This window comes from Paroedura picta, chromosome 2 (assembly GCF_049243985.1).
Source record: "Paroedura picta isolate Pp20150507F chromosome 2, Ppicta_v3.0, whole genome shotgun sequence".
Lineage (NCBI taxonomy): Eukaryota > Metazoa > Chordata > Lepidosauria > Squamata > Gekkonidae > Paroedura > Paroedura picta.
Genome location: NC_135370.1, coordinates 62,859,936 through 62,886,430, shown reverse-complemented (window position 1 = coordinate 62,886,430; position 26,495 = coordinate 62,859,936). Strand labels below are relative to the sequence as shown.

At 43.4% G+C, this 26,495-nt stretch overlaps 1 protein-coding gene across 1 annotated transcript in view; it reads right to left on the bottom strand.

Annotated features, from left to right (window-relative positions):
- HEG1 (heart development protein with EGF like domains 1) overlaps positions 1-26,495 on the bottom strand; it is a 64,784-nt gene that overhangs the window by 25,252 nt on the left and 13,037 nt on the right. The window contains exons 2-7 of the mRNA XM_077320363.1: positions 12,623-12,976; positions 10,921-11,244; positions 6,806-7,129; positions 5,724-6,062; positions 2,492-2,833; positions 761-1,105 (exon numbers count right to left, since the gene is read on the bottom strand). Of these exons, the coding sequence (XP_077176478.1) occupies positions 761-1,105; positions 2,492-2,833; positions 5,724-6,062; positions 6,806-7,129; positions 10,921-11,244; positions 12,623-12,976 (2,028 nt within the window). The remainder of the gene's footprint in view (positions 1-760; positions 1,106-2,491; positions 2,834-5,723; positions 6,063-6,805; positions 7,130-10,920; positions 11,245-12,622; positions 12,977-26,495) is intronic.

Below are 26,495 nucleotides of genomic sequence, written 5' to 3'. Positions count from 1 at the left end.
TTGGCAAATTGTTTATTATCAGAAGTTCTTTTAACCATGTCCATAATATCTAGAACTCTTAATCAGAAATCCTTTTTTGAAACATTTGCACTTTAATTTGAAACCTGCATATGAAAAAGGAATACCTGCAACAGGGGAATGTTATGTTCTTGGACTCAGATATTTATGGGGCAAAGAAATGCTACCCTGCAAAAACAGATGGCATGTGTTGATCAACTGATATAGTTCATAACAGAAATATTAACCAGCTTCTCTCTACACCTCTAGAAACCTGGCACATTTTTGTGTGATATTATTATTATACTAGATTTAAAGCCTGTTGCATCTGTAAATACAATGGGCACTAGCATTCCTCTCCCCACCGGATCAGCTCCCCCCCCCATGCCCTGGCCAAGCATCGGTGGGCCATTTTGGGGCAGGGGAGGCATGGTGTTCCCCCCAGGACTGCCCTGAAAACGCCTACCAAGCCTTGGAGAGGCCACAGCAGGCCTTTTCAGGGGAGGGGGAAGTGGTGGCGGGAACCCCGTTCACCCCCCACCCAACGCTGTGCGCATCCTGATTGGCCCGTGGACCAGAAGCAGAGACTGGACAGGTTCCACCCAAGAGACCACTGCTCAAATATTAATAAGAGCAGCTAAGTGTTAAAGATACATAAAAGGCAAGGTTCTCATGATCCCAGATACTTGCAGCTTGTATAAGAACATGCAATACAAATGGCAGCAAAGGGCAGTCTGTTGCTTTTCCAACTAAGTTAACTCACTTGATGGATTTTCTGATGAAGATGTGTAGATTGGAACTAGAGAGGAATGTTCAAGCAAATGCTCAGTAGAATGCTCAGTGAATTGTCCTTCACTCAATGAGACATTTTGTTCTTCACCCTCTGCCACAGAAGACCAAGTCAGAGTTGGATTTGAAGAGCTGGAGGCTTCAGTGTTAGAAATGCTACTTTCTGCTGCATCAGATGTGCCATTATCTGGTAGAGACCTTAATGTCCTTTCTGCACCATGCATGAATGTAGTTGATAGGTACAAACTATCTGTAGAAGCACTAGACATTCTTCCTTGTGAATCTGAAACTTTAATGGCTTCATGACTCTGTCCAGGACCTGAAATGTGATCAAATATGGATGCAAATTTCAAATTTCATAAACGGTTTCTAACAATCTTTCAGTGATTATGACATAGCTGGAGATGCACAATAGATGATCTGATTATGAGAGGATTCCAGCTAATATACTGGAGCCAATGGAGAATTTTGTCTTGAAGAATGTGACTTTCCTGCTTTCCCCATCCTGCTGCAGCTCAAATTTCCCTCCCTGTGGGACGAGGGAGGCACCAAGTGAATTGTGGGTCTACAAATCAGGTGACAGGTGTGCTTGAATTTGTTCATAACCATTTTCTATTGATTTAAAAAAAATCTTTTTGTAGGTGGAGTAGTTTTAATGGGATGAAATTACATGCAGGGTGGTATGAGTTTTAATTGGAAATTGTATTATTTGTTGGTTCGCACAAACAGCAATGTCTCCAATGAAATGGTACCAAATTAATCTTACATTGCTTCAAGGTACTCAGAAACGTCTCAAAACGTTTTCTGCTCCATAGGCCTGTAAGAGGAAAACTTGGTGGAACTGAGTCATAGAACCAACTTAGTGGAAAGGAGTCAAAGTCTCTAGCCCATTGTATGTAATTTATCAATCACAGGAATAAAAAAGGAAGTTTCACAGTTGCAAACCAAAGAACATGCATGTCACAGATCACTGTCACATGAAGTGCAACAGCTTGGTTTGCTTCTCTCACTCACATTTAATCACTGAAGAAACAAGCCACTGCTCACTTTCCAAGTGTGGCCAGACAAGCTGAGTACAAGGGTGAGAGTTGGGGGGCAACACACAGGTGACAGGAGGCACTTATGGTTTCTACGGCAGCCCACTTTGCCTCCATCTGCACTGAGTACCTAAGGATGGAGAGACTTGCAGAGATTTGCTCCCTATCCCTTGTTCAAATCCAAGGCTGGTGAAGGGTCTTATAACCAAATTTGTACCAAATTGCCAAGCCACATATTTGCTGGAGGAAACAAACAGTGTACACACACCAATTATGTTTGGTTGCATAAAGTTGGGAGTCAGTATGGCATAGTGGTTAGAGTGTTAGCCAAGGATTTGGGAGAGCCAGGTTCAAATCTCCACTCTCTCATAGAAGCTTGATGAATGAACTTGGGCCATTTACACACTCTTAGTGTAACCAACATCAAAGAGCTGTTGTTAAGAATAAAACAGGGAATGATGTAAGCCATCTTTGGTCCTCACTGTAGACAAGTGTGATATTAAGTAAACAAGTTGTAGCTGTGCACATGGCTCACACAAATGGCTCGTATACTCCCACTTGGTATTGCAGCTCCTGAGAATAAAAGGTGAAAGGGATTGGATGGACAGATAGACAGACCAGAAGTGAATGAATGATGCCAAAAGATTTTTAGCTGGGGGAAAACTCACTTGAAAGATCTACTGTGGAAGGTGAATAATTGGATGTTTTAGGGGAATATCGAAGCAAAGGCTTTTCTGAGGACTCAGTGAAATGTGTCTCTTTCGATGAACTAGGATTTTGTCCAATTTTCTCTGCAACAGATGAGTACTGAATTAAATCTGAAGAACTGACACCCTCCAGTTCAAAATTGGAGAGTGATGTTGTTTCGGTGAATCTGCTTGAATTAGTTAGGGATTCCAGTGTCTCATTTCCACTCCTGATGGATCCAAAAGAAGAGAATGTGCCCTCAGTCTGAGAGCCCCTTTTTTCTGTACTGGAGGTGGTGAGGGTATGCTGCTTAGTGTGGACACCTAGAAGGGAATGAAAAATAATTCAGATGTCTGTATGGCTTACAAATTACCTTTCCTTCCTCTCCCCACAACAGAAAACCCTGTGAGGTTGGTGGGGCTGAGAGAGTTCTGAGAACTATGACCAGCCCTCGGTCCCCCAACTGGCTGAAGGTGGAGACTGGGGAATCCTAATTTTACCACAAAATCTGGGCAATCGAACTCAGTTCTTCAGATTAGAGGCCGCTGTTCTTAACCACTACACCATGTTGGTAATGTAAAATAGAATGCTTAGACAAAAATAAAATCTTGCAGAATACTTTGAAATTGATTCAGAATCATTATCTACAAGAGCAAACTGAATTAAGCATACCATCACCGGATTACTGTGAATGAGCTGTACCATAACAGAAATGCTGGTAATAATAGCTTAAGCTTGACACATTTTTCTGTAACAACTGTACAATTAAAGAAATTATGTATTATTTTCTGAAATTAAAGAAGGAATGAGTTTAAAGAGACACATTAATATAATATAATAATAATAAAAGTATTTCATTATTTTTCTTGTCTCCTTTTGATTAATTATTAAGTTATTAATTAAGTTATTTGTATGGCTGTATGGAACTGATCAGGACAGTACATCTGAATGGGAAGATTTTCTGAAAAATAATTGGACTAGAAAAAGAATTGGACTAGAAAATAATTGCTTTGAAGCAGAGCTTTGAAGAACTGCATAAATCAACCAAGGAAAGATAATCTGTTCTGGAGAAGAATTTGAATGATAAGGGGAAAAAACCCAATAGTGACATATTTGGAGGTATAATGTATGTAAGAACAGATTGGAGTAGATAGCTAGACAAAGAGTCAGATCCAGCCAGCCTTTTAACTAAGTTTCACCCAGTCTCCCTCCTTACTACAACCCTCTTCCAAGCTGCTTTTGTACATGCAGATCCCAGGATTCCCATGCAGCTTTTTGGGTGGTCAAACGGAACCTTCATCTCTCACTTGCAGAAAAGCTGGCTGCATCCAACTTGATTTTTCACAGAAAGTGATGTGTTCCTGGGAAAAATCCCTGAGGGTGAGGAAAGCACTAGGACAACATTTGCAAGACTGAAAAGTAGCTTACTGGAATAATGGGCACCGAAAAACATGTGGGTTTCAGGTGTGTTTGATTTAAACAGCCTTATATAGGCTAGCTACCATATCTACTCGCATATAAGCTGAGGCACCTAATTTTACCACAAAATCTGGGCAAATTTATTGACTCGCATATAAGCGGAGGGTGGGAAATGCTCCATACAGCCTCCCCCTCAAACACATACAGAAAACTCAAGAGGATGAATAGCAGCTGGTTTTTGTACCCCACTTTTCACCCACAGAAACCAAAAGAATAGTTTGGAAGAAGTGATTAAGTAGAGAAAGAAGTGAAGGAAAAAGGAAGAAAAAAAGATCAGAGTCCCTCAGTCAAACCGTTGATGTCCTACAAGGTGCCAGAGCAACAACTGGCTGGCTGGAGCAGGCTTTTATTTCAGTTACCGTATATACCCACCTAGGCTTTTTCAGTGTGAGAAAAGGTGTTGAAAAACTAGGCTTATACATGAGTGTATAGGGTACTCTTGAAGCTAGACAAAAATGTGGTTGCTTATCTTTAAAGATTTTATTTATTTTAAAACATTTCTATCCCACCTTTCCACCTAGCAATACTGAAGTTCTTAAGGGAAGGATGCTTGGAAAAAAATACAAAATATAGCTTCTCTGAATAGCTAGAACCTTAGGCGAGAAATAAAAGTGAAAATAATAAATGATATACTAAGGAGAAATACCAAGGAGGGTTTTCTTTTCCACTATTAGGGTACCATAAAATGAAAATACTTTTGATTGTGGGGAATTTTGGAATACAATTAAAACAACTTGAGAGCAAAATATGAGAACAAATTAAAATAAATAAAAGGATTGGGCAGAATAGCTCATATAAAAAGGTTTTATAGTGATAATCAGCTATGGCTACAGACAAAGAACTAGGATGGACTAAAATGGGAAGAAGTTTATTACAGAAATTTCTTTTTGTTGCATATTGAGGTAACTATGAGAGGATTCTATATCCATCAATATCAATGGACTGGAAAACATGCTTAAAAGGGGGCATTTTCAGAATTATTCGTAAATAAGAGAATTTCCTTCTAATATAAGATATATACCATAGAGAAAAATATGAATTCTTACTAAAAAAAACATGAAATGTCTCATCTGCATCTGATAGTGGCAATTAACATCAATGTATTTTAGTTTGAAATCAGGTAAACATTCAGCAGGGTAGTGCCTATGTTTAATTGGACCTTTATTAGGTACAATACATCCCAAAACCAACCAAAGAATATTTCCTAAGAAATAGCTAAAAGAGAAATAGCTGTAGGTGTTGTTAATTTTTCTGATATCACCACACTTGCTCTTCCACCAGGCATTTGGTTGAGAGCAGGTGACCAGCAATATCTACAGGGCCCCTGCTCCCTCCCTCCCAAAAATCCACCCATGTGTTCTGCTCTGGACCTGTTTGCATCGCTATACTCTGTTACCTCTGCTATAGTTTAATGTTACTGTGAAAAGCTGAGTTCCATGTAAACCGTCCTTAGCCTCAGGGGAAGGCGATGGATGGATGGATGGATGGATGGATGGATGGATGGATGGATGGATGGATGGATGGATGGATGGATGGATGGATGGATGGATGGATGGATGGATGGATGGATGGATGGATGGATGGATGGATGGGTGGGTGGGTGGATGGGTGGATGGATGGATGGATGTCGAAGGAAACCAAGACAGACAGACTACACATGAAGAAATAACTGGGCTTCCAACAGTTTTTTTAACTGAAGCATTACCAAGTCAAAATGAATTTTAAAAATCTCACTTGAAAGCTCTGTTGTGGAAGGTAAATAAAAGGAGGTTTTGGAAGAGAATGTAAGCAAAGGCTCTTCTGAGGTTTCTATGAAATCCTTCTCTGCTGATAAGACATTATTTCTTCTACTTTCCACAGCAAGAGATGAGGTCTGAGTTAAATTGGAAGGACTAACATCTTCCAAACCAAAAGTTGACATCTGAGTTGCTTCTGTGGGTTTGCTCCTGTTGGTTAGAGCCTCCAGTGTCCCCACTCTGCCTCTGGAAAGCGTGGCAGAAGAGAGTGTAGTGTCCGTCTGAGTGTGAGTGTCTCTTTTTTCTACAGTGGAGGCATGCCGGCTACTCCTGTAATCTAAAAGAAAATAAATAATAATTTAGAAGTTGTGTGCAGACCAGTACAATGCACAAACATTATTACTGTTAATAATAATAATAACAATAATAGTAGTACACTTCTATATACAATGTCAGGATATTTTTATATTCATTCAAATATAAATTTTCCATTTTAGAATGGCAGCTGGCAGTTGACTGCAAAGATTTACTTTACTTAGATTTCCCAATGACAATTAAAAATACATTTTATAAAATAAGAGAAAAACCCATGAGCACTCACAAAGCTATGTCATCTCATCTTACCAAATCCAATATAAAATGTCTAACAGTGATATCTTAAATACACATTCACAGAAATAAGTCCCATTGAGTTCACTGAAACTTAATCCCTAGCAAGTGTATTTAGTACTGCAACGACAATCAAAAACATTGCTTCTTGTAATCTACTGAATTACAGAGTGGAATCAGACACTGCTCATTTTCTTACTGTCTCTGCTCTGGGCAGTGTTTTGCTATTAGTCAAGTTAAATAGTAAGGGATGCTATTGTAAAAATAATCTATTTAGATCAGGTCTCAAGGATGATGGAGAAGGCCTAGAGAAAGTTGGGCACTGCGCTAAGGGACTACCAATGAAGAATTGCTATAGTTGTGGAAATCTCTAAATAAGGAGCAATTACCTCCATTCCTCAGGAAAACTGTTGAAACATCAGACAAAATGAACTGTGCTATGTGGAACAAACAGAAGATCCTGTTCTTTACCTGTTATTTCTGAAGAGGCCTGGGAATGTACAAGGGCTGTTTCAGTGAATTCTGTGTCTCCCAATGACAAATTTATTGCACTGGTCTGTGCTGGAGTCAATATGTAAGAAAAATGAGTGTGGCTTAAAGAGCTGGAAATTTCATTACTAGAAGAGATGGATGTTTGAGTTGCATTATGGGAATGGCTGAGGTCTGTTAGAGTTTGCGTTGTTCTCCCTCCACTTCTGTCTGATGCGTCTAAAACGGACACATTGTCAGTCTGAGAACTGAAAATCATTTGCTCTGTGCTTGAGTTGCTTCTCAGATGATCACCACCATCGGCAGCTGAAACAAGACAGTGAGAAATTAGATGTGCTTCATGCATGTGCCGAAAGAAGGACCATAGCAAGTAAGCCTTTTGACACACACAAGAATGATACTACATTTAAACCCTTAACACATATTTCACCACACTCATTTTTAAAGAAGCAGCTGTACTATATGCAGGCCTCGTGTGGTATCTTTTTATTACAGTGGCACCACTTTCACTGCTTGAATAAAATGAAGACCCAAAAACACAATAACATAATGGAATATCTGTTTGTGGCATGTTTCTAAAATAGCATGGAAATGCAGAAGACCTGTTGGGAGGGAAGGAATAAGTTTCAAAGATTACAAAATAAGTACTCATGCAGGATCCATGCAGCTTTACATCTGGCTGTCACCTGGTACCCTGGTCTTCGCAGTGGCTTCATGGATCCAGCAGTCAATGGTATTATTGCCCTTTGCCCCCCGCAGGTCTTTGCGCTCTGCGGGTAATAATTTATTGGTCGTTCCCGGCCCTAGGGAAGCACGCCTAGCCTCAACCAGGGCCAGGGCCTTTTCGGTCCTGGTCCCTGCCTGGTGGAATGAGCTTCCGGGTGAGCTGCGGGCCCTGTGGGATTTGTCAGCTTTCCGCAGGGCCTGTAAAACAGAGCTCTTCCACCAGGTCTATGGTTGAGGCTGGGGTCAGCGAATCAGGGACATCGCTCCCCCCCTAGGAGTTGGAGTGTACGCTACGGGATCTACCAGCGTTCCGCAGGGCCTGCAAAATGGAGCTCTTCCGCCAGGTCTATGGTTGAGGCTAGGGTTTTAAGACATTGTGATCCGCCACAAGCCATCTAGGGAGTGGCGGGAAATAAATTGAATGAATGAATGAATGAATGAATGAATGAATGAATGAATGAATGAATGAATATTATTGTTCACTGAGTGTTAGTCAACAGGATGGCAAAGGGAAGGTCTACCATGCATTTAAAAATCTTCGGTATGTGTAAGTGGGGAAGTTAGATATAGGACAACATTTCGCAAATTGTGATCTGCAGACCAATAGTGGCCCATTAGTCATCCAGCCAAAATGAAAGCAGAGGCCTTACAATTTTATTTATTTATTTATTATAATTGTATTTATATACTGCCCTTCCCCTCTTTCTAGGAATTGGGGTCTGCATCTCCTTCTGAAGAGCAAAGGCTTGTAGAATGTCCACTGGCCAGCTACCTAGCTAATGTATCATCTCAGAGAATTAGCAGGAAAATATGGTTTTAGGTGCTGGGAATCAATGTTGTTGTTATGTGCGAAGTCGTGTCTGACCCATCGCGACCCCATGGACAATGATCCTCCAGGCCTTCCTGTCCTCTACCATTCCCCGGAGTCCATTTAAGTTTGCACCTACTGCTTCAGTGACTCCATCCAGCCACCTCATTCTCTGTCGTCCCCTTCTTCTTTTGCCCTCGATCGCTCCCAGCATTAGGCTCTTCTCCAGGGAGTCCTTCCTTCTCATGAGGTGGCCAAAGTATTTGAGTTTCATCTTCAGGATCTGGCCTTCTAAAGAGCAGTCAGGGTTGATCTCCTCTAGGACTGACCGGTTTGTTTGCCTTGCAGTCCAAGGGACTCGCAAGAGTCTTCTCCAGCACCAGAGTTCAAAAGCCTCAATTCTTTGACGCTCGGCCTTCCTTATGGTCCAACTTTCGCAGCCATACATTGCAACTGGGAATACCATAGCCTTGACTAAACGCACTTTTGTTGGCAGGGTGATGTCTCTGCTTTTTAGGATGCTGTCTAGATTTGCCCTAGCTTTCCTCCCCAGGAGCAAGCGTCTTTTAATTTCTTTGCTGCAGTCCCCATCTGCAGTGATCTTGGAGCCCAGGAAAATAAAATCTGTCACTATCTCCATTTCTTCCCCATCTATTTGCCATGAATTGAGAGGGCCGGATGCCATGATCTTTGTTTTCTTGATGTTGAGTTTCAAGCCAACTTTTGCACTCTCCTCCTTCACCCGCATCAACAGGCTCTTTAGTTCCTCTTCACTTTCTGCCATTAGAGTGGTATCATCTGCATATCTGCTGGGAATCAATAGCTCTACCCAAGGAATTCTAACTGGTTGAATGGCACCAAGCAGGTACAGTCCTAATGCAGTCACAAATAGTTAATTTCAGTAAAAAAGACCCCTAAACTCATTTCACTCTGTTTTCTAACGGAGTAGGCCATATAATAGAAACAGAGAGTTGCCACAAGTATCAACAAGTGCAGAAGTTCAGATTTCACTGCTCTTTTTCTATTTCTATGAGTGTTACAAAAGCTCTTTTACACCCCTTCCCATATGTCTTCACCCAATCTTAATCTAGGAGTTATTAAAGTTATTAAAATGTCTTAGTGTATCACAAAGCCCCTTCCAACCAAGAGGTAAGATTGATTAAAACTCTGATGAAGGCTTTTGAGTTTTTTACCCATAGAGTCAATTAACTCCTTGGAGACCGGGCCTTGTGCAGATAATGTATATACCATACAAAAACTGTACTTAGATTCACTTTTATACATATGGTATGTACATGGCAATTTCACACACATGTTGAAAATAGGAAACAAAACTGAACTTTGGGAAAGTCTGTAAAATAACCCTCACACATGGGAACAATAATTTTCCAGCACCCTTTTCTGGAAGCTATCCTCCTTTCTAGAGTTAAATAAGCTTCTAGAATAGCTCACAACAATACAATCAAAAGCAATCCAAAGCATAAGTTACAATATGACCGATGATCAAAAAAATACTATAAATCAGAAATGCCAAGATCATCTGTAGAAGGCCAGAAAGTCAAGGCTTCTATGAAAACTACATGTCACTGTCAGGAATCAGGCAGAGCTAGCGAGTAGAGTCTGTGATAAAAGAACTTATAGGGTCCAGGCAGAGTTAGGATCCAAAGGAAAGTCTTTATTGAACAGAAATACTACAACAGCTAACATGGGCCAAGACTCATTGATCAATCGTCTTGGCAGAGACAAAGGTACATTAAACATTGGGGTGTACCTAGAGGGGGAATCAGGTAGGGAAGGGGGGTGAGAACCATAAGTGGTGGGAAGGTAAATTTGCAACGATTACAAGAATTCCCAGGCGAGCCAGATGGCCTGGCGTTTGATCTAAACTAACAGCCTGTTGAGACTCTAGCGAGACAGGCAAGGTCATTTAGAGCAGAATAGATAAGGATGCCCCACTGAGGGCAGCTTTAGTACGCACACGGTGGACAGGAACCAACCCAGCGATTTATGATCTTATTATACCCGGCCTGGAGGAGTCCAGGAGATAGCAGAGGTGGGGGGGCATGAATCGGGGTTCATGACAGTCACAGACACAATTAAGGTTGCTCTGTGCACGTCCATCTTTGGTGCCCTAATAAATCCTGTTAGTCTTCACGGTATCAATGGAATCCTGTTTTATTTTGCTGGAGACAGGGCCTTCTTAGTTGTGGCATCTTGTTTATGAAATTCTCTTCCCACATCTGTCCCAACTGTTTCTAGTTTCAGGTGAGAATATATTCATTTGCTTAGGCCTTTTCTGCCCATAAACTGCATCGCTGCTGCCTCCTGCTTGACACTGACATTGTTTTGTTGGTGCATATTAACATTTTATTTTCTTCTACTTAACTTGCTTTTATTGCACCACTGCTTTGTGAATCATATTTTTTCTAAACCTGCACGGCCTATTTCAAGAGGCATCCCCATCAATATACAGGATATAATTTTTTCTGCTATTATTTAACAGCAATATATATTACTTTATTGCAATTAACAAAGGATGACTATTATGGACAAGTAAACTTACCAGTATTTGAGGACAGGTAAGAATGGGTAAGCACAATTCTCGCTAAAGAGTCAGGAAACTCTGTGATATTTGATGCAGTACTTCTTCCTCTAGACTGCATTGCCTGAGAGGGAAATTGGGTTTCATCAGAAGATACAATAATATCTGTTTGCGAAACTGGGCTTCTTGTTGCCAAGTCAGTCAGTGTGATGCTGTCTGCCAGAAACTGTGAAGTCCTTTCTCTGCTGCCTTCAAAAGCTGAACTGTCCGTGCTTTCGGCATGCAAACTGGATGTTGTGCTGTCGACATCCCAGCTGCTGTCTCTGTGGTGGCTGCTTCCAGTGACTGAAACAGGGGAAAGAATGACACCTGAAGGCTCTAACAAAGTGAGAGTCAAGGTGCTGAGCATGCAAATGTGATGAAACCAGAGAAGATTTCATTCTTGGTGTGTAATTTATCATATTTTAATGTCAAGGCCTGCACAAAGTTAACGTAAATTTTGGGAGAAATCTTTAAACATGTGCATGTCAAGGGAGGTCCCATTTTATCCACTCCCAGGAAAACATTATTAAAATTGCTGCTTGTGTTACATGTCAGCCAAACTGGATGTTACACAGCATGGAACCATCTCATAGATGGTTGAATAAAAAGCAGACATGGAGAACTGCAATCTTGGATGCAAGAAAAATGAAGAGTAGAGTCCTTAATCCTTCACCCTCTGGTGATCCTACGTTCAAAGTTGCCCCCCACCCCCACCAAACTGCTCTTCCACCCAAAGTGGGTTAGGATTTTGAGAATAAGAATTGTCAGAGGTGAAAAGATGAAGCACCTCACTCATCCTGCTCTTTCATCAATTAAAACGGTAGCATTCCATGGCTATTTTTCATTTGAAATAACAAATGTGCCTGCCAAGCACAGCACCTGGGTGGGCCCTTGAAGACAAGACAGCACAACTGTGGGATCAGATTCTTGGTAGAGACCTCAACAACGTAGGAATATCAGCTTTCATTTTAAAAAATAATGACTATGTTAGGAAAAGCAGGTCTCTAGATGTTAAACCTTTGAAATTAAGCTATAAAATACGCTAAGCCAAGAGGGATGGAGGCTGAACCATTATTCTGGAAGGCTCCAACTGTTTCTCCTCCTCACCCTTGAAATCCAGGAACAAAACACAACTACATCAAAAGTCTTAATTAGCAATATTTTATTCAGCTGGTAGAATTCAGCTTTATTCGGCACACACTTTGAAGGACTTTTCCACCTCTGCTTCATGACGCTGCAACTCAGCACACTAGTGGTTTACGGGTTGGGGCAAGGCTCAAGGAGAATATCCCAGAGTCTGCCACTCAAGAGGGAGGCAGTGCCCTTACTAGCAAGGGTCAGGAGGTAGCAAACAAAGCAGCTTCCAATCACCTACCCTTCCTCTCCCCACAACAGACTCCTTGTGAGGAGTCCCATTGTGCGGGTATGGTTCAGTTCACAAATCTGAAAATATTTCTGTGCTGTGAGAGTGGCCTGGTAATGTCACATCCAGTGAGAGTGTCTGGGCAATGTCACTTCTAGTGGCATGTGACTTTTGGGGGTGTGGCAGGATCGCTGTGGTCTGCTGACCGCTTCTGGGGGTGTTCAAAGGCTGAAGAATGTTTCAGAGGTTTCTCAATGGTGCAAAGGCTGAGAAAGACTGATTTAGACACTGAAAGAATTCAGGTAGGGCAACATTTACCTGGAAAATTGTGCTCTGATGGTAAAGAAACCGGTGTGTGGGGTAAATGTGTCATCAAAGGCACTGTTTCAAGCTCAGCAATGTCAAGAGTATTTGACGGACCATCGGCTCTTCTGGTCTGTGTCACTGAAGAGGAGTCCTGAGCTAAATCACTGGGTTGTCCTGTTTCAGGATAAGACGGTTTGCTGCTGCCTATGGCAGCTGTAGACACAGACAGACTGTCAGTCATCAACTGCAACGTCCTTCCTTCAACATGGTCAAAGCTACTGACTGTACTGGCTCCTTCTGTAGCAGAGCTAAAAGTCCTTGATTCACTGTGTGAGCTCTCAGCTGCCTTCTGGTTGCTCATAATGGCTGAAAGAAAGAAAAACAACATTAAAAGTGAAAAAATGCTAGGGCTAATTGTCATTATCCCTCAACAAATACAGCACAAGTGATCAGGAGAGAGAAGATAACAAAACGTGTTTGCATGTGTCTTGGTGTGTGTGTGAAACTGCAGTAAGCCATGTATATGTAGTATTTAAGCAAGTATGTGTAGAAAAGCGTGCAGGCCATCTGTGTTCATGGAAGGTGGAGGAAGCACCCCCCTGCTCCCTTGAACCTTCTTGGTGAACATGTTGTTCCTCATTAGAGCCACATTAGTCAGCATGGTGTAGTGGTAAAGAGTGGCAGATTCTAATCTGGAATACTGGATTTGATTCCCCACAAGCAGCCAGCTGGGAGACCTGGGGTCACAGTTCTCTTCAAGCTGTTCTCACAGAGCAGTTCTTTTAGAGCTCTATCAGCCCCACCTACCTCACAGGGTGTCTGTTGTGGGGAGAACGAGGGAAAGGTGTTTGTTCTACTCATTCCTGCTGCAAAATGCTGCTGAGCAAGGTTGTTGACAGATGTTAAATACTGGAACCCCATCTCACTAGTTTCATAAAAGAGCTTGTACACGGGCTGCCTATTTGATCCCAGGCACAATTCAAACAGCTGGTTAGGAAAAAGCTTGGAATCAAAATGTCCAAGCCCCCACCATCAGATGCGGGCCTCTGTGGCAAAGCTCTCCTGGTTTTTGCACACTTGGCATTGATTAGGATTTGGGTGCCATCAAAGACCTCTGTGTTTTCTGAAGACTTGACTAGCTGGGGGAAAAGGGAATTGGCTTGTTCTTTTCTCTAGCTTTGGATGTGATGTGCTATGTTGTTTTAGAGGTTCTACTGTGCTTTGTATTGAAGGCACCTGAGATTCCTATGGCTGTGAAGAAGGACTGGACATTTTAAAACAAATAATACATTTCAGAACATCCACTGCCCTACAGATGGAGGCCACAATGGATATTTAGTCTTTCAGACCATCGACAGAATCCCTTTTAACAGATGCTTTAGCACCATGGAATAATTCCCTTAATCTCTCCCCCCCCCCTTCCCCCACTGCAATCTTATGACAAATGTTCTTTGGAATATATCCTAGTTTTGTAATACCCAGCTGACCTAATTTATCCTCCCAATTATTTTTAACCTCCTTAAACGGATAGTTATGAGCATCTGATGGTCATGATGCAGCAAAGCCACATGAGCTGCAGGTAGGGCTGTAAGCCTCCAAGTGCGGCCTAAAGAGCAACAGGAATTACAACTTATCTCAAGACAACAGACGCCAGCTCCCTTAGAGAAAATGGCAGCTTTGAAAACTGGACTCTGTGGCATTATAACTCCTGAGGCCCCTCCCCTCCCCTCCCCAAACCCCATCCTCTCCAGGCTCCCACCCCCAAATCTCCTTGAATTTCCCACTTGGCAACCCTGGGTTCAGAATCTGACCTGCCGGGTTGTGACTCCAACTAGAACTGCTTTTTGTTGCTGCTTTTTGGAAGAACCTGCAGTTAGTGTGCCTGCAGAAAGATGAAAAGCACCAAACCTCCTGCCTTTTTCCCCCTACAAACACTGAAATGGGCAGTAAAATGGTGAGGCAAGGTCAAGCAGAGGGCGAAAGGGTTCCTATATGGCTCTGACCCAAGTCTTGGTCCTCAAGGGGGTTACACTTTCTGGTGCTCAGCTTGTCGTTCCTTTTTAGGGCCCTCTAGGCCTATCGGCCACTGTCTTAGCTTTGGTACAGGTGTGGTCTTAAGTCTGACTTCTGCTCTTCCTGTTACAATGCCGGTGTCATGTGACTTCCTGCCATGTGCTTTCAGTTCAGTATGTCGGATGCAGCTACCTGGTGATTAAAGACACTTCCTGGGTCTGGGACAGCAGAAGACCAGCATGAAAAGCTAGCCATGTGTAACGATGGCTTTGCCTGAACACTGAGCCAGAGACACATGCTTCCAGATAGCATGTCACTTTTAAAAAGTTCTTCTAGGTCTCTATAAGGCAACAGCAGTCTTGCTTTCGCCCGTTGGAAGCTCATCGCTGTCGATATTCCAGTGGGGCCTCACAAGTGTCTAGACGGCTCATATCTGACAGTGTCACAATAAGCAAACCAGGCCTCCCCTTCCCGTTTAACCAGCTGCTTGTTGTAGCCCATTTGCTCTAATTGAAATTCTGAAGCCCAGCGGGTTGCACAGTACACAAATTTGCAACTCAATGCCTGGTATGTAGTGCAGGCTTCAGGTCCTGTCTAGCAGCACTCAAGCAGAATAATTTGGGCATGTGTGTGGGCACGCAACTATTTCTCTATGCAGCTCCCCAGCCCCCTCCCAGAGGCTGTTAGGAATATCAGATATATCCTCTTATTCCCACGCCATTACATACATAGCTTCTACTCTTTCCCCACAAAGAGACCCTAAAAAGTAGTGATGGGGTTCTGATTAGTACTGGTAAGCTAAAACGGGGGTCTGATACAACTGATTTCTGCATCTGCAAATTTTTACTGCCTCCGAAAATTCAGGTTTGCAGTCTTGGGATATTCCTAAATCCCTCAATACGCCTGGAACTCAAATGGAGTGTTTTTCACTTACTCTAACTCATGAGCTCACTCTTACCTAGATCAAAATCCCTTGTCAGATAAACATGTTGTGAACATTACTCATGTTTTCATAACCAGAACCACAGCCTCATTCTGTAACACCTTCTAGCCTAGGGATTGTTCAAAGTGGTTTGTGCGAGATCATCTGAAGTGCACTACATCTAGTGAACTTTAGTTGTTTTTAGATTAGTGCTATTGTTTTTAATTTTGAATACTTTTAGATATAACAACTTACCAGGACATGGATGCAGTGGTCAGAAAGAAGAAGTAACAATAATTCTAATACTCTATCATCATGCATACATTTCTCTACTTGATTTCTATTTAACCTTGAAGCAGCCTATACCTAGGAAAATCTAAAAATACAATTTCTTCTCTATGATCTACAACAGTGGTCCCAACAGTGGGGGGTACTGCCAGCAGCAGCTGTACAATGCCACGCCGAGGGGGAGCCCCAGCCATGGCGGCCGCTGGAGAGTGAGAGGTGGGAGTGGCAGGGCAGCCCCCGAAGCAGCAGCCGGGGAGGAGGACGAGGAGGAGCCGCAGCCCGGGACCAACTGATCCACGGACCGGTACTGGTCTCCGGACTGAGGGTTGGGGACCACTGATCTACAGCAAACTCAGCAAGTAAAGTCTCAGACCAGCTATAGCCAGTTGCTCTGAACTAGTGCAGATCCTAGTTCAGGGGTAGTCAAACTGCGGCCCTCCAGATGTCCATGGACTACAATTCCCAGGAGCCCCCTGCCAGCGAATGCATTCGCTGGCAGGGGCTCCTGGGAATTGTAGTCCATGGACATCTGGAGGGCCGCAGTTTGACTACCCCTGTCCTAGTTCATCCAGCGATATACTTTACTAATGTACTGGGACATGTCACTGACTATGCACTATGGAAATCTGTTCAACATATGCAAAAACTGACAATCATTCCTTAAAAACAGATTTATGGAAAGACCAGTCCTGCCCGTTCACAACACCAGTCCTCAGTTTTGGCCAACTTCGCTATTGGAATAATAAAATCAGAGTCCAGTAGCACCTTTAAGACCAACAAAGCTTTATTCAAGGTCTGAGCTTTTGAGTGCAAGCAGACTGACGAAGAGTGCTTGCACTCAAAAGCTCATGCCTTGAATAAATCTTTGTTGGTCTTAAAGGTGCTACTGGACTCTGATTTTATTGTGCTACTTCAGACCAACACGGCTGGTCATTTGAATCTTTGCTATTGGAAACGACAACAACAACAACAATGGTGATGATAGTAGTAGAGGGGTTATCTTTGGGGATTTGGGGGGTTATTATATATGGAAGGTGAATAATACCCATATGACATAAGCAGAAGGCCTAGTTAACATTGATACCTGAAGTATGTAGTGGGTGATATAGGGTGGTAAAGAATAACTCACTCTTGAATAACTCATTTTGGAATATACCTTGAATTTGGATTCCAAAGAATATTTGTTACTCTTGTATTTCATTCAAGGAGTTCAGAACAAAATCCTGTTGAGTACATGCACATTAATACCTTTATCCCTCAATGCCACTGTTATATGTGCTAGCCAAAGAAACAGTGGATGGGCCAACGTTATTTACAGTTCAGTCCTACAAAGAGTCATCACAGCTAAGGCTCAATTAACTCAATGGGCTTAGACAGCGGTAACTGCATATGATAGCTAACAAGCATTTGAAACTGGGGCCAACCACTTTAGGCGGTGGGACTTACCCCAGCCGCCCCGTTGGCGGAGGAAGGGCGGATGGGAAGAGCACAACTCTTCCCAGTGGCTCTGGCATTTGGGCTTGCACTGTGTGCGGCAGCGTGAGTGGCTTGAAGGAGCGTGGTGGGCTAGCTTAATTAGGCACCGCCCTCCTTCTTCCCGCCACTCAAGGCTGGGCAGGCAAGCGTCCCATCCTCCCACCCTGTGGTTTTTGGTTGTGTTGTTTATTATGTGTTATTTCATCACAGCAGGGATGCATACGGGAATGAGCCTGTTAAGGGGAGCTGGTGTGCAATCGGCCTCCCCGCGGGATTTGGGGCCTCCCCGCGGGATTTGGGGCTCAGGGGGTACACCCAAGGTGGTTTGCACCCTTTGGCCCCTCATCTGGGCCATCTCCCAAGTAGGAGTCCAACAAAAGGAGTTACGTATTCCCAGCGGGGAATTGATGACGGACTCAGATGGATGTGGACTCAGGGTGGGCAGTGTGGCCACTGCATAGGCCAGGCTCATCCCTATGCTGTACCAACCCTCCAGTGGGAGATGTTTTGAATAAATGCTGTGGCCTGTTATTTGCCAAAAAAATGGGAGTCGCATATTCTTCATGCCAATATGGCCTTGTACCAGCCAATAGATCCAGACATACGAGAACAAGGGTGCAGTGATGGTGAAGTCTAGGACTAGAACTGGAAGACCCAGCTTTGAATCTCCATTTGTACTGTGACCAGCTTTCTATTTTGGCAAGCTCTGATATCATACAGCTCTAAAATGAGAGTCATACATTGTTTTAATGCAGACCCAATACTCTGAAATGTATGGTTATTCCCTTAGGATACTTCCTATGCAAAAGATCATAACAACTTTAAGATTCAAGTGATACTTCCTTGTGTTCTGGAAACTAAACCACACTGAATCAAAAGCATGCTTAACTCTGTCAGAAACAAAATCTCATGACTAAAGAAACAAGCTGTAAAATGTATTGCTCTCAACCTTGCATATGCACAGTAACTCTTAACACCGAAGTCCCCATTGCAGAGGGAAAAGTACATTGCCTTTGTTTCTGAGCCTGTCCAAGATAGCTTTAGTGGCAAGTTTTAGGCGAAAAAGAAAAACAAAGAACAGAGTTGACCTCTTCAGCCACACACTCCAGGCATCTCCTTTATCGGCTACTAGAAAAGGCACTCTGGGCCGTGTTTTTCAAACACTGCTGCGGATGTAATGATTATGGGTGGAGGCCGTTTTGGAGCCAAGCGAGTTTGTGCGAACAAAAGCTTTGGTCCTAAATCTGGACTGCTCGGGGCTCTTTGGGATTTTCAGTTTCCTTCCTTGTTCTTTTCCTGAAAGGAGCAACTCTGAGAAAGGACTCAGTACAGAAAGTCAATTCTGTGCAGTTGGTAAGCATGCAGATAAACCCCCACCCCCCAAAGGGGGCTGTTGTACATTCCATCAACAAGAGAAATGATCTCTTATACAAGTAATCCTTTCTCTTGAGGAGCAGCCAACCTATCCAAGCATGGAAAACCACAATGAAAATAGTCTTGGAAGAGCATGTTACAAGTGTCACCATTTATATATCAGTTGCACAAATGCGGTGGGAGTCACATCTGGCACACGGGCAGCCATGAAGCATTTATTCTGCAGTATTTATAGATCTAGATTTATTAAGTCTTAACTACAAAAAAGCCCTACAAAAAACTACAAAAAAACTACAAAAAACCAAAGCAATGAAATTATGGGACTGTAATTAAAATTAATATTATGTTTGTTTTGGTTTCCAAGGACCACTTATGAAAGCTCCCAAACAAGTGCTTGGGGAGCTCATTCAAACCACGAGTGGCTGAAGCACTTGCACATAGGCTTGGTTTGGAAGAACCAATATATCCGCAGCCACCAAAAAATGTGATCACATATGCTAAAACCAATACACAGTTCCATTCACTATTATACTATTCATTACAATACAATAAATGACATTTCCTGTCCTAAATAAACTTAGTATTTACAGCACACCCAGTCACAGTCTATATGCCACTGTTATTATAGAAATATTGATTCTTTCATTAAAGAAGTTCCTATTGCTCCTTTTGTGTGTAATCAAGTGGGTGTTCCACAACAGTTAATGCCTAATATACTGAAGTGAGTTTTAGGGGTCCTCCACATGGCCACAATTCTCAGAGGGTTTGCTGCATCCACAAGCCTGGTCTCCAGATGCTTTCTTTTCCCCAGTAACTGAAGTTTCCATCTGGTACCACCAGAGGGTTGGGGGGGGGCAGTAGTTGACATAATAAGAACTGTTTTTTTTGTACCCTGGTTTTTACAACCTGAAGGAATCTCAAAGTGCCTCACAATCACCTTCCCTTCCTCTCCCCACAACAGACACCCTATGAGGTAGGTGGGGTTGAGAGAAGTCTGAGAACTGTGACTGCTCCGAGGTCACCCAGCTGTCTTCATGTGGGTAATCAAACCTGGTTCTCCAGCTTAGAGGCACCACTCTTAACCACTACGCCAAGCTGGCTCTCAATAATGTTCTAATACTACGATGATATTTCAATTACTCTTTTTTTTTAACTCTGAAAAAGTATTTGGTAGGGAAGCACTAACGGAACATGGGGCAGGGACATGGTGCCAATGTGGGTGGGACTGGGAAAAATCAGGACTTTCCTGTCCACACAGCACCCACCCTGGCTTTGCTGGGATCTTTCCAAAAACACCAAAGTAAAGCAGGCTTAGGAAAGATTGCGGAAAAGCTGAGGAAAAGCTAGAACTACACAAATTAACCCAATCCGAATCAAAACACTGGAAGTGGGAGAAAAAATAACATCGTTGGACAAACAATAGATCAGTTCTTATTTCTATCCAATGTATTTATTTATTTTATTCATGTAACTTATATACTGGCCCCTCACTGTGACATCTCAGGTTTGTGTACATAAAATCAGTGTGTGAATGGGAAAGGTGCATAGAACATTGGGAACACTATGAACAAGAAAAAAATATAAACAGTCTTAACAGCATAACATGTGTGTAATCATAAACAGTTGAAAGGAGATAACAGCAACAGTTAGGGACATACTGGATGTCACGGTTGACTGGCAGGGGCACAAGTTGCAGGGAGGTTCCCGTCACTGGCCTTATCTGAAAGCCTGATGGAAGAGCTCCCTTTTGCAGGCCCTGCAGAACTGTTTGAGTTCTGATAGGGGAGCTCATTCTACTAGGTTAGGGCCATGGATGAGAAGGCTCTGGCTCTGGTTGAGGCCAGGCTGACTTCTTTGGGGCCAGGGGTCACCAAGTTGTTGGAATAGATAGAGTGTGTCACTCTTCAGGGGGTACAGGCAAACTGTTGGTCCTTCAGATATGCAGGTCCCTGACTTCATATGACCATGAAGGTGAGTACCAGTGATTTAAACTTAATTCCGTATTTGATTGGTAGCCAGTGCAGATTATATCTGAAATTAGAATGCCCAAATCCTGTAAACCCTAAAAATCTTCTAGCCTTTTAGCAACATAGGGACCCCATGCTGAATTGGGGGCATATTCTCAAATTGTTGATGTTTTTCTGCTGATGGACATCTTTCATTCTTCTAAAGAAAACCTGGCAACACTTATGGTATAGAGGGTATGAATTAGATAACCATTATTGCTTGAGTGTAGTGAACACCAATGAACGTTCATTTGCATAAGTCTTTCTTTCTGTTAGGTCTCTTTACAATTCTGTGACATCTCCAGCACAAAAGTTGTCAACCATCTTATCAACTTTGTTCAATATTAAGACTTCCAGGCAGCAACCTGAAAATTCTACCTGTTCAGAGGCTTTCCTGTCCCCCTGCTTCAATAATCCCATACTTCTTTCCAGTTCCGGTACCAGGCAGGACTCTCGCATCCCACAGGGAGTGTAAGAGAAAGATGGTGAAGGGACCACTGGATGAATCAGGCAGATGTTGAAACTGTACAATTTTCTCATGGTCACAATACTATTCAAGAGCCACAAGTTATTACCTAATCCTGAATAAACATTATGGGTTCATTTTCTTTGCCAATTTGTGGTTGAGCAAATTTCTCTCACCTATCTGTTTTTAACCCCAGCCCACATTAATAAATTGGTGCTTTAAAACATTTATTAACAGGGTCTATCAACACAACCCAAGAGAGTAATAGTTTCTCTTGAATGTTTAGACTTTAGAACAATACCCACCCAACACCTACCCCTATGGAGAGATTGCATGTGGACCCGACATGGGGTGCTTTGGGCTCAGAAAGCGATTGAGGGCTATTGTGTGTGTGTGTGTGGGGGGGGGGGGTGAGTGGAAGCGGCTTTTGTGAGAGAAACCCATTCTGTCACCGTTTCAATTCTTGCTCGGATCTGATGGCAGTGTCGTTGGAGTCTGTCAGCCGGCTTGGAAAGGAAGCTGCCTGGCAAGACTCCATCGGCGCGGAGTTGCTAGGTCACTGGAACAATAAAAAGGCAAGAAAAAAACATCCTGGCTGCAAAAGAGGCCAGCCGAGAGTGTAAAGGGGCGGCGGGGCGGGGGAGACACAATAAACCCGCTGCCTCTCCACAGGTATGCAGAGAACAGGCTGAGTGGAATGAAATACACTTTCAGGCCTGAGTGATCAGAACACCACTTGGCAGTGGCTTCTCGAGGTCAGTTTTTAGCATGTCAGAGTGGGATGACTGTAAGGAAATACAGATTATAACCAAAGCCATTAGAATAATCCTTTGGATGGGCAGCAATGGATACCAGATTTTCTGTATATGAAGGCCTCTTTATCCTCTGAATCCTAATCATGATAATCTAGAGTTCAGGTAATCTGCTAGACAGGAATCAGGGGATATCTTCTGTGATCCACAGGAAAGCTACAATTAAACAGGAACAGAACAGAACAATAACACAGAGCAAATTCTGGTGAGTGGCTGGAGGACCAGCTGAACTCTTGCCTAGATTCAGGCATTCTAGAGTGCAGGTTTGTGATGATCAGAGCCCCACATTTTGTTTCCAGCACCAAGTCTTTAATACTTGATTATTGCATTGCAATATAGGCTCTTCCAAACAGGGATTTTTCCCCTCCCAGAAAGTAGGAAGCCCCTGGATTAAAGGTTAATAATACCCATGTGACATCACTCATTCTGAGCACAACTCAAAACACCTGTTTTTCTCCATTTGTTGGGGGTACACCTTCCCAAGTCCACTTGACTAGTAGCTGCTGTTACAGTCTGGTAGCCCTGACTGGCATCCCAGGGCTCATCAACCACCTGGGCTAACTGGGGGCCTATGGGGGGGCACTCTTCCACTTCCATTCTGCCTTTCAACTCATTGGTAAGGCACACAAGATATGTGCAGAGGATGGAAGCTGAGGCTGGGCAGCTCATTCCCCAGGCAAGGGGATCACAGAGGATGAAAGAGGCTGCCCACCCCACCATGGGAGGAGGCTATGAGATTTGTGCCACTTGTGGAGATGTATCTGGAGAGGAGCTGGCCCATGTTGACATGATGGACCCTAACTTCTAAGCTACAAGGAGGAAGGTCAGAGAGACAAGGAGGGACATCGTGCATCCTAAAGCTCCCTCTGCTGATCAGAAGGTCAATGGGAGGTGGAAGAACAAGAAATTGAGCAGCAGGGAAAGTGAGGTTCCACCCTCAATGCTTGAACACTTGATCATCCAGCAAGGATGATCATCCAGCAAGCCCTCACCAACATTACTATATTACAGAAGAAAATTACTAGGAGTTACTTTGGGTCCCAAGAAATCACACTATTATCAGAATATTTGCAGAAGCTTTATGGAGATTGCACAGCATTCAGTTTACTGCTCTGGCATTCCAACTTCAGCTATATATTCTGACTGAATCTGGCCCAGATAATCTGGGGTTCAGATATCTTTCCTCGGCGTTGCAAAAGTGACACACAATACATCTTTTGTTTCAGATGGCTGCTCCAGTCACATATTTAATTTGTTCAAGCATTAGGGAGCAGCAGTTCCGCATTAACAAACTTTCTACAGATGTGAGTAATTCGTGGGCTAAAAGGGCAGATCCAAGCCCTGACTCTGCAAATGCATCTCAGCACTGACTGTAGCTACACAGGCGACCTGATTTCACATGCAGATCAGCAACATCAGGATATATATGTGCATCTGCATCCAGATTCAGACAGTCTACCGTGTCCCTTTGTGCTCGACAGTGAGAATCAAGGTGTGCTTTCCCAGCTATTTTCCCTCAGGGGCCACCACCTAAGCAGAGGCCATGGGAATGGTAGTCCAAGGACATCAGGAGAGCCACAGTTTGGCCACCCCTGATCTCTGTCTCATACAATGTCCTGCTAATCTGTTAGTATTTTGCTTTGGGGCCAGTGTGTACCCAATAATGTTCCAAAGGACAGATCATTTGTCTGTTATTTAGCAAAGTGTCTGGTATTTTCACTTTTCATTTCACTTTTTTTCACTTTTCATTTCTTTTGTTTTAAAAAAAACCTAATTCTTTGGAAAAGCCAAGGAGTGCATAATTTTGATGATTCAAATCAGCTTCTCATTTTAAAAATGGGGAGACAGTGTACATTCCCTTATGAACACTGAGCATGGCACAGGAGCAAAATTTTATTTTGACCCAATTTCCCCTGAAGATATGGCCTCTCGTTCCTGAAATCAACTCCAAAAAAATCCATTCAGCAGGGACAAATTATTTCAGCCTAGCCCAGTGCCGCATTCGAGACCCCCCTCCTCCCCTTCCCTTAGCTAGGGAATGTATGAAAGATTTTATTTCTCATGTCATGCTGCTGAGCTCTAGAGTTGGCAGAAGACCTTCTGTCTGTTCCAACGCCCAGGACATTACGAGAAATTCCACCTCCCTCCTTCCACTTAGGGCCAGGGTATTTCACATTGTGCAGTAGAGGTCTGGAGCAAGAATAACTGCCTTTGTTTGCTCCAAAGCTCAGCGTGATATGATGGACCCTCTCCTCCAAGATCCCTGGCAGGCGTAAGGGACTTTTTGGGAAGGCAAAGAGCAGTAGCGACTTAAAATTATGGCTTGGCTACAGGTTATTGCTACTAAGCCAACCCAAAGTTTGTGGAATCCTGTTCCACCCTGTATCATCTCTGTATCAAGCTACAAAAGCAGAATCAAGCCAACTGCCACTACAGCAGTAATGGGAGAATTGTTTCCCTTGCTCCATGGGCACGTTATGGATGTACACATGTAATATTTATCCTGCCCTCTGCCCACCCAGTTTGACGTTCAGGGTATTGTTAGATAGATCCTGGCTTCACAGAAACCAGCAGAAAGCTCCTAGTGACACGAAAAACTGGCTTTTCATCAGTAAAGTCAAGAAGAATTCTCTGGTCCCAGTCCTACCCTTTACACTCTAATAATACTTCCGTTAGGGTTTTGCAAAGCGAAAAAAATCTGTTGTTGTTTTTTAAGTTGTGTCTATTGGACCTGAACAATATCGCTATTATTTGGTAAATATTCAGAATTCCCAAATATTTACCAAATGCAACCTAGCAGCACAATCCAGCACCAGCCTACTAGCAGATCCCAGTACTACTGTGGCAAATGCCAGCTTGAAAGGACTGATGTCAAGCACAGAATGACAATCCGAGTAAGGGGGAGGAGGGTTGCAAGGAGCTTAGGCCAGTACAAAGAAGCCCAATGTTTTGCTTTCTTCCGAAGCCAAGTGCAAACCAGAGAAACCTTATACACCATTTACCATGGAAGGCCTCAGAAGGTGAGAGGGAGAGGGCTGCGCCCATCCTGATCCTCCTCTCTCAGCAGAAGCAGTACACACCAACCATCACTGCCTCAGTGGAAGAGACTTAAGTGAGGTGCTGCAGCTGCCCTTGACAGCAAATTAGTTTCATTATTTATGGTGCTCCTGTGGCACCTGCTGGTTTCACACAGGTCTCACCATCCTACTCTACCCCTTTCATCTCCAGCAAGAACAGTTTTTGTGCTGCTATTTAAACTTCCGCATGCAATTTTGGTTTGGAGTGGCTGATGAACTGAGTGCACACCCCCTTCAACATCGCCCTGTGCTGCACTCCTACCAGGGCTCAGTAGAGGTATTTTGGTGCAGGTGGATTTAGAATAGCAGTGGGGAGATGGGTGGGACATTTTGGTGCCAATTAGGCTCTGCTACTTCTTCCTACTCTTATTTTAATTTGGGGGAACGTGTTTCGCCCCCACCTTCCCGTCACAGACTGAGAGAGGATGCAGGCACAAGTATGTCCTCACTTCATTCACTCTCAAAGTCCAGGGCCAGGTGGCCGAACAATGGCAAGATGACCTTCAGGAAGACCAGGTACTCAACTGAACAGGGTAGAAGGCATGAGTTATACAAGTTGACAATGTCACCTGCATGCTTACTCTGCATACTCAACAGAGAGCATGAGAGGAGTCTTTGGGCCATGGCAGAAAGGTCTGGCCAGACTGCCCCCTTCATGACTCAGCAGACTGGTAGCCTGCGACTTGTAGTGCTCTGCAAGGTACTTCCGTCACCATGACGTGTCCCATCCCATGTGCCTACTGCTCCCAGAAGGGGCTGATGATCCCCCTGATGACTGCCATCTCATAGATCATCATGGTGGAGTGCTGCCTAGTGGAGGGGCGGATGAGCCCCTTTTCTTCTCAGCATTGGATGAATGGGGGAGCCTTCTTTGGCTGCCCATAGAATTGGACCCCTGTTCCAATCTTTTTGAAGCTTGGAAAGTTCTTTTGAGGAGAGGCTCCAGCAACTATGCTGCAAACGTGGTGCCTCTACCTCAACTTCTGCCAACACCAGACCACTGAATAGACAGGCTAGATTTCCCATTGACTTTAATGGCTCCATAAGGTATAGTGGAGGCAAATCAATTCAGAAATCCCAAATCTTGCCAAACCCAAATCCCTATCCTGCTATAGGTATTGGGGTGATTTGGTATATACCAAATTAATTCAGGGCAAAGTGACCCAAAGTCATAGACAGAGAGACAGAGAAAGACAGAGTGTGTGTACAGCCAGTACAAGTTTCCCCAACAAAATCCATGTCATAGTGCTGATTTAAATCTTGGTTTCCCAAGTCCTACGGCTTTTCCACATTTCTTTTCCTTTTTTGCCATTGGTTCTGGCCCCATACTGTTTCAGTTCATCCCAGTTTCCATATACATTTTGTGCCTTCGCTTTTTGCTTTGTGCCCCCACCCCGCCCCAGTTCTTTTGCAATCCCACTTGCCCTGTCCTTTTTCTGGTAGCTGATTTT